Below are 18,057 nucleotides of genomic sequence, written 5' to 3'. Positions count from 1 at the left end.
AAATGATAATTGTTTAATATTTGAAATATGTTTTAATAGATACGATTATATTATAGATTGGCTCAAAATTTTCTACATGATTTTAAAAATGAATAAATATTGTAAATAGTCTTTTAGGAAATTTGTAATATAAGAACTTTTGGTCAGCCCTTATAAAGTTTTCGAATATTTCTAAGGCTTATTACTATACTTGAATATTTTTAGTACTCATAAGTCACGTTTTTTTTAGTATTTTAGGAGGATAAAAAAAGAAAAAAAGAAAAGCGACGATTTTTCTTTAACGTTACACACTCCAGTGCACTAAAATTTTATCGCATAAATTATGCAGCTTCCTGGAGAAGCAATATTTTCGAGGACTTACATCTTCTACAAGATAAATTGCGTTCGGATGAAGACGTTATTCCACTTCTAACAAGAGATAGTACCAGTAAATTAACTAACTATTACAAGTATTAAACACCGAGAAAACGTATTCGTAAATAACGAGATATGCTTGTGCTATGTTAAAAGAAATAAGAACAGACAGAAAGAAATGAATATTTTCAAAGTACATATATATACATTAATTTATTTCAACCGAACTGGATCTTATTGCGTGTTTATTTTAAAAATATAATAAAAACTTCGTACAATCACATAAATGATACTACCAGTATCCAAATAAAATTCCCAAAATAAAAAGAAATTAAAAAAAAATAAAAAGTGTATATCTATATCAGTGAGATAAGTCCTATTTTTTTAGGTTTTTTCTTTTTTTAATTTGATTTAAATCTCGCCAAGATACCTGATTGTTTGATCGAAGTTCTTTTTTTCTTACTTTGTTTCTTTTAATTAAACGACTCTCCGCGCCTTAGCCTGCCTGGTTTTATCACGCTATCTTTCGTTCGAAAAAGAGAAAGAGGGAAAACTTAAGCTTTCGTTGGAAGGACTTTTCGAACGTGAAACACTATTAAAAGTTGCATCCGCAATTTTGATTGACTTTTTTTTCTTTCTTTCTTCTTCTTCTTCTTCAAGTAAAGTTAGTCCTATCTAAATTTTCATCGCGTTTGAGACAGCTATTCGTGAATTCAAGTTGAATTTAGTAAGACAAATATACAATTCTTATCAACGAATCTTTTTTATATTCAATGTTGTACAAAGAATTTAATTACGGTACAAGGTTTAAATTCGTAATTTACGTTGGAATTGCGATACACGACTTTGAATTTAATTCACAATGAACATTAAATTTATTCATCTCCACAGTTTCGTTACGAAACAATGTAATTATCTTATAATTAAACAGATATTTTTCGTTCTAATGACGTTCTTCTAAATATCAATAGAAAGTAAAAACAAACAAAAAAATAAATATAAATTTTTTATCAATGATTTAAAAATAAATTTCCTTCAAATCTATTTAGGTGTACGATAAGAATGAAAACAACATTCGTTGGTCAAGTGAGAAATAAAAGAAAAAAAAGAAAATTGACAGAAAAACAAAAATTGATTTATTTGAACTACCATTAATACAAAAAAGAAACAAAAACAACAAGAAGAAGAAATAAATTTACTCATAAATCTAAATAACGTAATACCAATAAAAACAACAACGTTGTAAGTGGAGAAAAAAGGAAAGAAAGAAAGAAAGAAGGAAAGATTGACCTTGAATAAAATTGATTTAAAGTACGACTCTTTGGCAAGGTTGAAGAGACTTGTAAAAGGGTAGATACCCTTGAACAGAGAATAGAAATCCTTCGGTTGTTACCCTGGGCATCGACCGTCTGCTGCTAAGCGCGTGTCCTAGGGCAAGGACCTTCGTCACACGTATATTCTACAAACCGTCTCGGCGCTTCTCGGTCGACATCCTAAGGAAAAATGGGAACCAAAAAAAAAATAAAATAAAATAAAATAAAAAAGAAAAAAATGCGTACAGGAAGGGGAAAAGGAGGGATAAAAGAAAAAAGTAATTCACCAATTTTACCCCTCACACCTTTTACAATTAGGACGACTTATCCTCATAGTTATTATATTTCTTCATAACTCAACGTAACTTTCATCTTTTTTATTTTTTACCTTTTTTCTTTTTTCAGACATTAGAATTACGTTTACAGTCAAAGACGCGATGACAGTAAAAACTATAATTTATATGTAAGGAAACTTTTAATATTTTCATCTATTATCGTTAAAAATAATCATTTTCCCAATCGATTTTATTCCGTGATGTATATTTCAATTATTATTCAATTTAAAATCATTAAATGTATACATAGATATAAGAATTAAGGAAAAGAATATCTGACATGACGTGTCCTTGTTTCTCTTGTAAAATTTCCCTTTGGAATAGAAAATCCTTTAGAGTATAAAGTATTATTGAGATATATCACGCAAATATGTATGTATAGGTATCTTTGAAATCAATATTTACCTTGGATCAATTTATTCAAAAAAAGAAATATCCAACTGTAATAATAGGTCTTTCTACGTATATATATAATTTTTCTTTCTTCCTCCTCCTTCCCACCGCAAAACACGCAGATAGATACAAATAATGTAATTGTAAATCAAAGTTAAAATATTTTCGCCTATCTGATAGTTATCTGTCGTAAATATAAAGAAATAAAATAAAACAATATAACAGAGCAGAAGAGTAAAAAAGAAGGAAAAAAAGAGAAAAAAAAAAAGAAGGAAAAAAATTAGGGAAACTACAAAACGTTCGTGTTTGTTGGAGTGGAAGCAACGGTACTTGATCTCTCTCTCTCTCTCTCTCTCTCTCTCTTTCTCTCTCAAAAGAATCTCTCCTAGAAATAGATAGCACTGTTCGTAAACGCCCACTTTAGCACCATCACCAAGGAATAGGTAGAATCTTTAATAGCTGCCTTTGCTACGAAACAACTAATATTGGTTGGTATTCACCAAGACTCTTGGCGTAACCAGCTCTTTTTAAACGTCTACTGCAAAACTACTGCAAAATGCTGACTTATCTTTGAACAAGCCAAATGAAAAAATATAACGTCGTTTAAAAAGGACCGTTGTTTTCAACGCTCAAACTTTTTCAATTTCTCGAAAAAAAAGAGAGAAAGAAAATAAGATTTTCTATTCAACTGAAATATATCATATTTTCTTATAACAAGTTTTCTTTTTGACAAATAATTCTTCTTTTCCTACAACGTTTTTACGAGGAAAAAAGCATCGAAAAATAATAAAAAATTAAAAATAAATGAGCTATATGAAGTGTTTGTAAAGTCATAGATAACAATGATATTTTTCAACGACAGACAACAAATGAGGTTTTCTTTATATATATTTTACCTACTTTATATATACTAACAAGTTTTCTATATATTTTTACATAATTTTATAAACTAACTAATATTACTAACAAACTTTATATATATAATTATAGACATTTATTGAAAATTTATTTAAATTGGACAATATTGAAAGTTTATGAAAAATTAAAAAACATACAAATCGAGGCTTTTATATCGATACTAAAAATAATATATAAAAATCGTAAATATTCTATCTGCGTTTTTTGCGATTTTTCTATAACTATATTTCAGTTTGATTTTAGCTATGACGTCATGCTTGACGGTAAAAAATATACTACCGTTATAAATATAAATGTTATATAATTCGCATTTTTCGAAGGATAACATTGTCCACTTTTAACCACACATACCAAAGACAAACGAGACTTCAATATCTCATGTTCTCTAATATTTAAATTCTTGGACGTGTTTACTAGCACACACCGTTGCGATACGTTCACGTTCACAAGAAGAATCTTCAGGAAAGTGGAACGCTATAGTAGAAAGCAATGCGAAAAAAAATTCTTCGGAGAGAGAAACACCTTCTTATTCCTCTTATGCTTATTCTCTTAAAGACAGTCGAATTCTCTTTACCAAGGTCAGCCACAAATTTTCATATATAGGCGACTCTCGACTTTCGCAAATTCGCTATTTCGCACATTTTTAAGGATTCAACTGTTTAATCTTCTGCGATCGAATGTCCCCTCTCAGGAGACATCAGACTAGCCATCAGATTACAATGTTGTTTGGATAAAGAGAACAAAACAGTTTTAGTCTTACATTAGGGCGCGCGTCAACGTGTTGTGTGTTTTGCTGATTTATTTGTTTAAGTTTAAATACTTTAAAACAGTTTTTGGTGCATATTTATTTTACATCCGTCTACTTTTGAACATTCAACATTCGCACACACTTTCAGGAGCCAATTATGTACAAAAATCGAGGGCCTACTGTAACTTAGATAAACGTTGTTAATTTTGATCTATCTATAAGAATAGGATAAGATAAGGTAAAGAAAGAGAGAAGGGAGAAACTTCGAACTACTATTATTATCATCGAATATTAAAATCATACGTACGTACTGTCGCGATCTTTTCAATGATCTTGATCTTACAAGTAATTTACAATAAAACGTAATTTCTTCGAAATAAAATGATAAAGAAAAAACAACAGGAGATGATATTTCTTTATAAACCTAATTACAACACAACACTCGGTTTTTTAATTGCCTATACTCGGAAGAAGTAACCAATTAGTAGAAACGATAAGAAAAACAAGAAGAAGAATAAATAAGCGTTTTATTTATTTTTTTTTTTGCTTTTATCTATGCGAACATGCTTCTACTATTATACGTAGTATTATAAGCATATTATATGTACAATATTTAAATGACTATTACTCTTTCTCATAAGATTCGCAATTATTTCTTTCAATTGTTTCTTTCCTTTTCTTTTTTTTCTATAATTTTTCTGTCTTCGAAAAAGAGAAAAAAAAACCATATCATCCTTAAGCTTTTATATTTTCACCTCGGTAAAGTTGCTTTTGGGTAATATAAAAGAATGAACACACACACACACGAGTGAACGAACGAGATAGACGAAAAGAGAGAGAGAGAGAGAGAGAGAGTGAAGAAAAGAAGAAAAGAAGAAAAGAAGAAAAGAAAACAAAAACAGGAAAATGGTGAAGAAAGATGAAGAGAAGGTAGAGAAAAAGGAAAGAGGGCATCGTCATCCAGCTGCTTTTTAATGAGACATCCTCCTCCTGTCTCCCTCTCTTTCTCTCTCCCTCTCTCTCTCTACGTCTCTCTCTCTACGTCTCTCTCTCTTTCTCTCTCTCTCTTTCTCTTTCTGTGTCTTTCTCTCTCTCTCTCTCTCTCTCTCTCTCTCCACACTGTTTTTCTCTCTTATTCGAGATATCCAGCACTCCCGCGGTCAATGGCCTCTTCTAACGTGAAATAATGCACTGGAAAATTCCGAAAGGCCTTCGTCTATCGATTTTCTTTAATTATATTCAACGCGAAAATTCAACGCAATATATACATGTATACAAATCGAAGATTATACGAAATTATCGTACGATTAACGTGAAAGAAAAAAAAAGAAGAAGAAAATAGGATTATCATTAAATAAAAAAAAAAAATTCTCAAAACCTAATCCTATCGAAATTCCCCATAAGCATTGTAATTTTTCCCCTTCGATAGGGATGATTACGATACGCGTTCCAATATATGTACCTATGTGTTCGAATTTTTGACGATTACGCGAATTTATTAGATAGATAGATAGATAGATAGATAGATAGATAGATAGATAGATAGATAGATAGATAGATAGAAAGAGAGAGAGAGGAAGAGAGAGAGAGAGAGATTGCAAATTTATCTCAGCGAATCTTAACCCGTCTTAAACATTTCTCCCCTGCTTTTGATACAACTACCTGTATATTTATCTGAAGATATATATATATATAAAGGAATCCAAACGATGCGTTTGACATTGATCCGACCTTTTTACATTTCTATGTAAACACACATATACAAGGTGCTTACTTATCTTATTTCCTATCCATTCGTATCAACAGAAAAAGATAAGTTTAAATAAACGTCACTCGTCGATACATCCTCCCAATAAAAATGTAAATAATCTTAACGATTAAAAAAGAGAAAAGGAACGAACGATTTTATCGATATATGTTCGATCGATAAGAAATCAAATATAAATCATACTTACGAAACATAATTTATACAAGATTATAAATAAATTTTCTAATAAACCAATAAAAAACTCATAGAAATGAAAATCGAACAAATACGATAAGGCTTCCATTATTTCCAACAAAGTGTTTTTTTTTTTTACCTATTAAAACACGGCCGATAGTCCGATTTTCCATACAATACTTGACTAACAATAAGAGAGAGAGAGAAACAAAAATATAGTATAGAGATGTCGATGAAAATGAATATCCAGTTAGATAGAGAAGGTATATATACGAGTGTCGTTTAAAAGGGAAACTCGATGCCCCTTCTCCCCCCCTCCCTGGTTCAACCGTTCGTAGGTACTCATCGACTTTTATTTTTTCGTCATATTCGATGAAAGCTCTTTTCTCTCTCTCTCTCTCTCTCTCTCTCTCTCTCTCTCTCTCTCTCTTACGTTTATCGATAGCTCAAAGATAAAGAAGAAATTCCATTACCCTAACTGCTCCATTCTCCTCCACCTGTGAGTTTCACTTCCTCCCCCCCCCACTCCTTCTTTTTTTCTCAATTACTTTCCTTTCCTTTCCTTTCCTTTCCTTTCCTTTCCTTTCCTTTCCTTTCCTTTCCTTTCCTTTCCTTTCCTTTCCTTTCCTTTCCTTTCCTTTCCTTTCCTTTCCTTTCCTTTCCTTTCCTTTCCTTTCCTTTCCTTTCCTTTCCTTTCCTTTCCTTTCCTTTCCTTTCCTTTCCTTTCCTTTCCTTTCCTTTCCTTTCCTTTCCTTTCCTTTCCTTTCCTTTCCTTTCCTTTCCTTTCCTTTCCTTTCCTTTCCTTTCCTTTCCTTTCCTTTCCTTTCCTTTCCTTTCCTTTCCTTTCCTTTCCTTTCCTTTCCTTTCCTTTCCTTTCCTTTCCTTTCCTTTCCTTTCCTTTCCTTTCCTTTCCTTTCCTTTCCTTTCCTTTCCTTTCCTTTCCTTTCCTTTCCTTTCCTTTCCTTTCCTTTCCTTTCCTTTCCTTTCCTTTCCTTTCCTTTCCTTTCCTTTCCTTTCCTTTCCTTTCCTTTCCTTTCCTTTCCTTTCCTTTCCTTTCCTTTCCTTTCCTTTCCTTTCCTTTCCTTTCCTTCTTTCTTATTCCCTTTACTCTCGCGCCTCTTTTCTACAGAAAATCGGCAGGACTACTACTACGAATACCTCGTTTCCTTTGTCCGCATCTTTTCTCACGATCCTGAGTATCCTGTACTCGCACTGAAACGACCTTCGTATAAGGAGAAAGAGAGAGAGAGAGGATGTTACTGTCCTGCAGCTAAAACCCAGCAAATGGCACTTCCAACTTTTACGAGGAGTATACCGATCTTCCATCGAACGATCATCTTTCTTTCTTTCTTTTATGAAAGAGAGAAAGAGAAGAAACAACTACTATTACTACTACTACTTACTTCTTCAACTCTCTCTTTCATTCTTTTTCTCAATATTTGATTTTTCCAAATGTTACAACTACTATCTTGTCATGAGTAAAACGCGACCTAGGATTGTAGAAAATTTAAATCATATATATTATATCTACTTGTACGATGTAATCTATAAGTATTAAATTTTATGAATTTTATGGAAATAGTTGCTTCTACATGTAAGTATAATATATATATATGTGGGGTGTGAGAGTGTGAGTGCGTGAGAGTTTGAGAGGTATTAGTGAGCTAAAGAGCGCCGTGTGCAATCGGACAAAGGATGACGATGAACAAAGGCGAAATGAAACACCCGAATATCGCTATCAAGAGCGTCGCTGAAAAAAGTAAATAAAAGAAAAGCGATCGATCATCGTTTAGTAGCCGAGCAAAGAAGGCGTTTTATATCACTTTGTATTTTTATTTCTTTACATCGAATATATCGCATATCCGTGAAGAGGGGTTTTTCTTTCTACATCATCAACCTATTAACAACACTGCGAAATTCTTTCCTTTTTTACTTGTTAGATATCCTTTAGGAAGACTAACAGGAGAAGGGGAATCCCACATATATATATGAAAATATTATTCAAGCATATTTCTAGTATATTTGAACTTTATTTCAAATATTTCCCATCTATCTAACGATAATATGCATACTTATTTACGTACAACATAGATATTTTTATGTGATACATCTTATATAAAATTATTGATAATTTGTGTATATATTGGGTGAATTTGTATTTAATTGAATTATCTAATTCTGTGTATAACTATGTAAAAATATAACATTAATTAGTGATGACATACCGAAAATTATCAATTTTATTTCTTATATATATATATAATTTACATTATTAAATTTTAAATTTTTTTTACTGATAGTAAAGTTAATGCCATAAAATAAATAATACTAAACCATAGAAATTATAAGTACCTTTTTTAGTTACATAATATTATATTTGATAAAAAAAAAAAAAACAGGTTAAATTTCTGATATTAAATTGATATTGAAAAAAGTTGTGTTATATTGATGGAAAACGTTGAAAAGAACTAGTACATATTACTTGTCGAATGATAGATCGATATCGGCTGAATATTCTAGGAACTTACCATAGAGATTATGTAACCCCAGTGAAAAGGCCCGGAGCGCTTTGCATTTTTCTATGTCGACGACATTGACAAAAATCGACTACTTTGAATTTCGATTCAATGGAAAAACAACCAAATATACAAAGAAGAAAACTTTCGTTGTCTCTTTAGGGAACGCAACTTAATGTTAATGTTTCTCTCAAGGATCTTTTCTTCGGAACTATTTCCTTAAGTCACTATCCTCCCAGCTTGTTGCATCTAACTTTCTTCAAACATTGTCTCACGAAAAAAAATACTTCGTGACTGAATTTAAAAGGTTATTCTTTAACCCTACCGATTTACATCACAATCGAAAAAAACTTTTAATACGTTCTTTCTTTCTTCCTTTCGTTTGTTCATTCGTTCCTTTAAATCTCGTGAGAAAATCTTTGGGAATTCTTAAAAGTATTAAGATTTTTATTTATTATTCATTGTTTCAATATTTTAATCGAAAAAAAAGAAACAACTTTTAATTTGTCCGTTCGAATTCATTTAAATTTGTAAAAGATAAAAAAAAGAAAAAAAATATCATAAAGGAAAGTATATAAATGTAATTTTCGATCTGAAATAATTTTCCCTAGTATGAACTCTTGAAAAGTTAAAGAGATTTTTTTAAGCGAATTTTTTTCTCTTTACTCGGTAATCTACATTTTAAAAAAGAGAAAATTCTGAATGATTTCGAATCACCGAAGAAGAAGAAAAAGAAGAAGATGTCTTTTGCGTGAAAGTAAAAGAGAGATGGTATGCTATTATTAGAACTTCGTTCTTTTTTCCCCGATTGCAAGTAGATTAGATCGAGGAATGAATTTGTCTGATATCTTCTCGAGGATCTACGAGCGGAATTGGAATTTCCTTTCACCTCGAACGAAAACCAGTTGTATTATATACATGAGCAAGAACTTTTTGACATATGTCAATTACGCGCTTTTTTCCTATTTCTTTTTCTTTTCTTTTATTTTTTCTTCATACTTGTTGCATAAAATTCGAGATCGAAAAAAAAGATGTTGAAATTAAAATATGTGACAAAAATTATAGTTGGAGTAACGAAGCTCGAATGTGAAAAAGATAAAAAGGAAAAAAAGAAAAAAGAAATAATCTATAATTAATTCAAAAAAAAAAAAAAGGTAAACGGAAATGTCATGGGAACACGAGGACTGAATTTGCATATGTGGTGTAACACGCACTCTTACCCACGAATTAGCTCTGCGATAATAATTTACAAAACTGGTCCTATTTTTTAACACGGGCCAACGATCACGAGTTTAAATAAACTCAGGTAGCGGTGTATAACTCGGTGATATTATCGATTACACGCTGTGATCCAAAATATTTGACTATTTAACTTTCTGAATGGCAAACGTAAATACTTATTTAAAAACCTGTTTATCTATAAACACGAACACGTAATTCAAATTCGAAAGTAGATCTCGATTAAAAAAGTAAATTAATTCTCAAACGTATACGATACTTCAATGTTCATTATTTTCGACATTTATCATACAATATATAGGTATATACCGTTCGGGATTTACATTCCTTTAAATAATTTAAACATTTCAAAAAGGAAACTTTTATTATCGTTCAACATCGGAATTAAGTACGAAAATATCATTGTCAGTCACGATAATCGTCAATAACGGAAAAATGATGAGATAAGATCTCGAAGTGAAGTACTACTTCCAGTAGAAAATAATCTTCCTTTCCTAAAAAAAAAAAAAAGAAAAAAAACACAACTTAACTCGATTAATTTTTCTTAACGAAATTATTTACGTCTTTTCTCGTACAAGTACAGGCAACCCTCCTGTAACACGGTAGATAGGTTCCTAGAAAATCCGTGTTGTGTGAACCCGTGTTGTATGAGACCCAGAGCCATGAGCCAAAAACTTTTGTTTTCAGGCCATGGAGATTAAAATAACTACTTTCCGCAACACTGTATCTTTAAGACGGTAAGCCTCGCGGCGGCTGTAGGAGGTACAGTGTTGTAAAAGGTTTTTTTGAAAGGAAACCGCGTTGTAGGGGGTTCCTGCAATTTATGAATCGTGTTATAGCGAAACCGTGCTATAAGATGCCATGTTGTAGGAGGGCTACCTGTTCTTATTTGATTCTCCTTGTAATCGATCGGGAACATCGTAAGAAAGTTTTACGTAGTAACGTATCGGCGTATCGCACCAGTGATAAAGACTTTACTTTAGCAACAGCACACACACACACGCGCTCGCATACACATGTTTGTCGGCCATGTTTGGTCTCTTATGTAAAATATTCGAACGCATCCATATATACGAGGAGTGAGTGAGTCGAATAAGTACATGTATATGTGTATGTGTATGTATATATATATATATATATATATATATATATATATATATACATATATGTTCCAAGTATGTATACAACACAAAGCTATTACTCGTTTTACGAGGGGCTCCGTTCGTGACGTTTACGACCGAACGAAACCTACCGAATGCGCCGGCACTGCCACTGGCTACGATTATTTCTCGCATACCTACCTCCGATCCGAAAAGTTTCACGAAAAGTACGTCACGGTACGTTCAAGTTCGTTGCACGCACCTTACCTTTCCTCGAATCTACAATCAAAGAATATATCTTGGTAGGAAATGGAAAAGAGATAGACCAATACCTCTATTCATCTTCATTCATCTTCATTCTCGATTTTTTATTTTTAGTTTTTTTTTATATACAATAATAATATTTATATTATTATATTAATATATAATTTATATATATATATATAATTAATATATAATTATAATATATATTAATATATTAGTACATATATAATGAAAAATTCAGGACTACAATATGACATTAGTATTTTGTGCTAGGTTGAGTCATTTTCGAGATTTATTGGTCAGCTTTGTTTTTTTAAATATAATGTCATATTTTAATACTTATTTTCGGACAGCGACTATCAAGACAAATCCAATGATTTGCAACATTAATATTTTTGAAGGTTCACGAAGGTCAAAACTGGCGAACAAGCCGACCACAATACAGCTCTTTCGCATCATGGTCGCGTCGTGATCGCGCCACGGTTGCATCAGGGTTGCGTCATCCTCCTCGACCATCTGGCTCCTCGGCTGGCGGAGTCCTATGACGTCCTTAGGAGTCTGGAGGGACCCGTCCTTCCAGGCACTAGGGCCAGGCTGGGGGTTCTTGCCAGGCGTGGTGCAATCGCGGCGTGGAGGGAAGAAGAACTTGAGCTATTGGATTCCCCAGGCTCAACGGGAGTACGTGTGAGGGAGGCACTGGCCGGTAGGTTGGTTGAGTGGGTCGAGAGGCCTCACTCTATTGAGTCGACCTTTCGCACCACCCAGCTGATGACCGGTCATGGATGCTTCTCGGCATACGTACACTGGATTGGGAAAAGAGAGTCCACGCAGTGCTTCCACTGCGAGGCACCGTGCGACGATGTGGAGCACACGCTGCTCGACTGCCCGGCATGGGGTGACGCCAGAGACAATCTGGCTGCTGCAGTAGAAGCGGGAAGGCCCACACTCCCTAAAATAATCAGGGCCTCCCTGGATACTCCGGGAGGGTGGTCCGCCTTCCAATCCTTCGCTGAACGCGTCATAAAGACGAAGGAGGAAGAAGAGAGAAGGAGAGAAAGGCGCAGAGTGCTCGGGAGGACGCGTGCGGAGCCGCAGGGGAGAATGCCTCCAAGACGGCCGCCGCGGGCGAGGCTTCGGCCAACCCCAGCAGCGTCTGGCTTAGCCTAGCGCGCTGCTACACTCCCATCATTTGGTGAATAAACACAATAGGTGCACGGCGTTACGGTCGGTTTTGTTGCTTCGCCTTAGGCGGGTAACAAGACTGACCTTCACGTCATGACACAACTCCAGGGAAGATCCCCGTGGAGTAACCTCTAACTTCGACGATTCTTTGGTACACTAGTACCAGCTGATTAGGGATCGGGGAAATACCGCCCCAGATCGTACGGGGTGGACGTAGGGCAATGTAATCTGCATAAGTGGAGTTTCTGCCTGTCCACACCCAACTGGTGCAAGTAATCAGGAGGTTTTTTAGTCGGTAGGCGATGTTTTTACATCGAATCCGACACTCCCCTGGGTACCGGGCCCAGGGAGTCTTTGGAAGATTTTTCCTCCTGACGAAAAAAAAAAAAAAAAAAAAAAAGGGTTGCGTCATCCTTTAGTTGTTCCGATAATGAACGGAACAGATATTTTCCGAATAGTTTTTATTGGTCATTGTCAGGTTTTGTATTTAATGTTGCACATCATTGGATTCGTCTTGTCAGCCGCTATCCGAAAATAAGTAATGAAAAATTGTATTTAAAAACTCAATCTAGCAAAAAAATACTAATGTTATATTGTAGTCCTGAATTTTTCATGAAACTTTTTCCTTATCCACTTTCGGCTACTATTATACTTTCGGAGCTATTTAGATGGCAAGAACTAGTGAATCACCTTGTATATATACACATATATATAAAAAAAATCCCATTGAATATTTATATGATATGTAGGGTACATTATACTGATTTTGAATAAAAAAGCTTTAGTAAACATTGGTCGAAAAATCAATCGTTTTTGAGATATAAACATTTTGATTTGTTATTAATGTAATTATGTAATGTGAATATCATTTATGTAAAATGATAATTGTAGGAAATTCATCAAATGTCGGGGAAAATAAAAGGTTAAAAGACGCAAAGATCACTCTTACAAGATGAGCATTAAACAGGAACGGTTAAAAAAAAATGAAAAATAAGAAAAAAAGAAAGATAGAAAGAAAAGAAGAAGGGTGATGAAAGGAAGGAATGAATAGTTAAAACGTGTGGATGAACGTCTTGCACTTCATTGTTTCGTTACAACACAACCACGTAATCACGATCTAGGACATACATACATACTTACTCACGTTATTTACAGTACCCTACATAAATATTTGAAAAAATATGTGAAATATAAAGGAGTATCACTATACAACGATCGCATAATTTGAACATTCCAGTTGATAAGGTTTACGGAAGGCACATGGGTGATAAGAGAACGTACATAGGGTACACATCGGTTTTGCTCGAGTTAGGCTTCCCGAGTTACGATAAGAGTAACAACGACGTATCGTGCCCTAGTGGTGTATTACCACGTGTTAAAGGAAAGAAAAGGAAGAGAAGAGAAGGGAAAAGAGGAAAGGAGAATTGTTGAACGACAGAAACAACCTTATCATTGATCAACAGTATCCAGAGTGAAATAGAGAATGAGAATTTCAAATTACGTCGTATCGAACGATTCATTAATATTTTGTTGATTAAAGAATAAAAAAAAGACAATCGCATTAATTCTTTCACGTGGCACGAGGAATAACTTAAAATTGTTTTGCTTATATTAGATATTTGAATTGTATATATGATTGTTTTAATTTAAAATTAAATTGAATTGTACAGCATCCTGTTTACTAGATTTGAGATAATATATCTTTTTTATCTATACGCATTAAGAACGGTTAAAATGTATAACTAGTGAGTACACATGCTTTGATAAGTGTTTTACGTATACGACGCTTACTATAGTTTGTGATATCTCTTGTTTAAATTATAGAAATTATCAAGTCGCATTACGTTGTTATCGTACGATTAATTATTCGAAAAGAAAGAAATAAAAAGAAAATAAAAAGAAAAAAAAGAGAAAAAAAACATAGCCAATCACATTACGTATAGTTCTTGTTTCAATTACAATTTCAATATGAGTAATATTGTATTTATAAGGCTTGAAAAAGTAAATTGAGATCTTAAAATCCGGTGAAAATTCTTGAAGGTGTATAATCGAAACTAGGTGTGCTAATATTTCGAAAGAGATGAATGCGTTGTCGTGGAAACTGCAAATACTCGAATGGCATGGTATGCCAGTACGAAGCCATATGATCGTCGATGAGTACGAAGCTGTCGAAAGGGGGTGGAGATGGAATCCCATCCCCAACATTCGTACATATCTCACCTCGATCGATATCACAGCGGGTAGCAGGTGGCCTTCTATGCTAAGCTTTGGTTTTTTTCCTTCTTCTTCTTCTTTCATTCTTACTGTCCTATCCTTTCCCTTCCTTTCCCCTCTTTTATTTTTCTTTATCAAATTCATAATTTCATTTCGTCCTTTTATATCGCTCGATAAATATCAAACTCGTAAATCGACGTTATATATCAAAAATCGTGTCTCCATTGATTCTCGAGAGATGCTAACTTGTCGTAAAGATAAGATATCTCTTCTATTGCAGAAAAGATTAAAAAGATACGAAAACGAGGTACAGATCGCGTATTATAAAAATTTCAACATTCGTAAAACGTAGTTTTATCGATCGTTATATTTCGTCCGATAATATCGAACAATAAAAAATGGGTAATTTTTTTATAAAAAGTTATTCGAATCAACGTATAATAAGAATTCCGACACTGCGATTTGCATTTACTCTATAAAAAAGAAATGTTTTTTGTTATTTATTTATTTTTTGCTTTTCTCTCTTTTTTTTAAATTATGACCCATGTCTGGAATATTTGCAAATTCGACATTTGCCATTATCTGCTTACCGTTGCGAAGTTTCTACATGTGTATAATTATCGGCCAATGAGAACGATAATGAAATACGTTTGGTCGTAACAACAAATTTGCCAACGTTGAAGGAAACGTCAAGAAAAAAAATAAAATAAAATGAAATAAAAGAAAAAAGATAAGTAACAAAAAAAGAAAAAAATAGAAAAATTGCAGAACCGATGTTTCGCATTGATTTATCAAAAGAAATAGAATATTCCTGTATTAATTACTAATCAGCTCTCTTTTTTCATCTCCGAGGAGCATTGTGGTAATAAATAGAAGAATGAGATAAAACTACATGGCGCAGGGTGTTGCGACGTGGTGATTGCAAACGTGCAGAGCACGGTCATGCGTCACCGTAGCCAATAAATCCTTCCGATGAAATTCTTTTCGACCGAGCTACGACGCGAGGTTACGCGTGTTTTTACTCAATACATGTATTTTCTCACACAATAGACGAAAAAGAAAAAACGAACATAATCAACGTGTTCGCGGATCTCCCATGTGACTCAGAAAATATATATCAAATAAAGAAAGAAAAATCTAGACAATCAAATACGAGAGATATAATAAATGAGAGACTTCGAAGATACGTTTAAGTTATATAAAAAGTAAAAAAAAAAAGAAAAAAACTTATCGTCCAGGAAATTATTAAAAAGTTTTTTCTCTTTTTTTTCTTTAACGTAGAGAGCATTAACATTAATATCAAATATCATATATGTGAAGCTGTCAAAATAAGCTCAAGTATTAGCTTACACACATGGTACGACTATCTCGCATAAGTTTACTAAACGAGACTTAGTCGACTTTCGTAATCGCGTCCTCCTTTTTTCGAACAGCACAGACGATTTATTTGACCAAAGTGTAATCTATAATATAACACGACTGATGTTCGAACGTAAAAAATACGAGACGACGAGAGAATTACGGGGATGTAAAAGAAAGAGTATACGAAAAAAAGGTAATTTTTATTATTAGAACGTTCTTATAGAATCAATAAATGAAGATCATTGGGATAGAGTCGCTTGATTATTATAACAATGAATAAGGGGCCGAGATCTCGAGGAGAGGATTCGAGGGAGGAAGGAAGGAAAAAGACGATAACTCTTTTTCTATGTTGTCAAGGTCGCGTGTCGTTTTACGTCTTGTGTTCGAATATGCGCGTTCGCATCAGTGAAAATGCACTGCTGTTTGTGTAAGAGTATATAGAATCTCTCGGATAGTCTCGCGAAAGTTCGTATTTTCGCAAGTAGAGAAGACGGAGGAGGTGCAGTGGGTAGGTGGGTGGCTAGGTAAGTGGGAGGGAAGCAGAGAGCGGCAAGCGTGCCAGCTGTGCGCTGGAACGGAGAGGTAAAGTTAGGTATAGTAAAGGAAGGAGAAAGAGGTTAGAGAAAAAGAGAGGGAAGATTTGGGGGTCGCGAGGTCAGGGCGCGTGATTGTAAAAGGAGAGAAGGTAAAGGAAGAAGAGGTGGTCTTTTTGTACTTACCTCGTTGAAGGCCATCTTCTTCGCTATGCTTCCGGACTCGCGGCTGCTTCCGGCGCCTCCTTGCCCCACCGCTGCCGGCTAACTCGAACCTCCGCCAGAGTCGACGGACTAATTTCTCCTGGTGTTGTTGCCGCGAGAGAAACAGAGCTGTTCGTCGTCCGTTTCGTTGAAATGCAGGAACAGTAAGCGACAGCGGCGCATCGACGAAACCGGGAACGGCACTCGCGCCGCAACGACGACGGCACTCGCGGCGAAACAACTCGCTGCGACGGACCTCTCTGCCAACCCTCCGCGACACACATACGTCACGGAAGATCCGCGAACGAGCACCTTCCGCGCTTAGAAAAGTCCCCTCCTACGAACTCTCTCCTCTTCTATCTCCTTCTTTCTCACCCTTTCCGTCTTCGTCACTGTCTCCGTTTTGTCTTATTCGAATTTCTTCTGTTTGCTTGCTTACTTGCTTGCTTTCTTGTTTGCTTGATTTCCTCTCTTTCTCTATTTATTTCTTTCTCCTATCAAAACGTCTACGCTTTAGAACAAGTCACCTCAATCTACAACAGACTCACTTTTCTTTCTTTTTTTCTTTCTTATTCTGCTCGTTACTTGGAATTATTTAAACCTTCTCCGACGAAGATATCGCAACTCGCAGACGACGAATTCGCGAACGCCGATCCAGCATTCCTCAGGTGGCCGCAGGAACGCACACCTTCGATCTCTCTTTCCTAAAATGCCGCGACGATACCGTCGGCAGCACTGGCGCTGATGGTAACTACTACGCAACGACGACGACAACGAATGTGAACAACACGACAACACAACGATAACAACAACAACAACAACAATGAAGAAGACGACGATGATGACGAAGATGACGACAACATCAACGACGATACAACGATAGTGACGGAGAGGAGAGGTAGGACGACGATTCTCAGTGACGATTCTTTTCGCCTGTCTAGCCTTCTCTCCTCTTCCGTCTTTCTTCGACTTTTTGTCAATTAACGTTTACCAAAACGTGAGCCACTAGACGTCAACGAGCAGACAATCTTTAAGCGTACACGATTTACTATATCCTTATAGAGCTTCCCCCCAACACACTCTTTTTTCTAACCGTATTTATATCCACCGCAAAGGTATCCGCAAACAGAGGAGCGCCATCTTGATTTTCTTATGTCGCGGACAAAGTGGAATAAGATGCGCGCGATGTCGTCTCTTTAATTATTTCTTTTCTACAGTTGCCTTCCTGTTATCTATCTTTCGCGCCTATAATCAACAGATTTACGAAATGTACTTCAATAGTTTTCTATTTATTTTTAAACTTTAGATTGATTTTAATGGAAGATAACTATTTTATTTTCATAACACATTTTAATAACACTCTTAAATATACCGTACATAAACATTGATTAAATCTAAAAATTAATCACTTCGCAATACGATTATAAAATCAACAAATGA

At 34.6% G+C, this 18,057-nt stretch overlaps 1 protein-coding gene across 1 annotated transcript in view; it reads right to left on the bottom strand.

Annotated features, from left to right (window-relative positions):
• The window catches only part of GckIII (Germinal centre kinase III), a 137,183-nt gene extending 120,429 nt beyond the window's left edge, over nucleotides 1-16,754 (bottom strand). Inside the window, exon 1 of the mRNA XM_015324182.2 lies at nucleotides 16,600-16,754. Within this exon, the coding sequence (XP_015179668.1) occupies nucleotides 16,600-16,614 (15 nt within the window). The 5' untranslated portion in view covers nucleotides 16,615-16,754. The remainder of the gene's footprint in view (nucleotides 1-16,599) is intronic.
• Between the last annotated feature and the right edge of the window lie 1,303 nt (nucleotides 16,755-18,057).

This window comes from Polistes dominula, unplaced genomic scaffold (assembly GCF_049000335.1).
Source record: "Polistes dominula isolate Pdom_NZ unplaced genomic scaffold, Pdom_raw_medaka contig_82, whole genome shotgun sequence".
NCBI classification, from domain to species: domain Eukaryota; kingdom Metazoa; phylum Arthropoda; class Insecta; order Hymenoptera; family Vespidae; genus Polistes; species Polistes dominula.
This window is presented reverse-complemented; position numbering and strand designations above follow the sequence as displayed.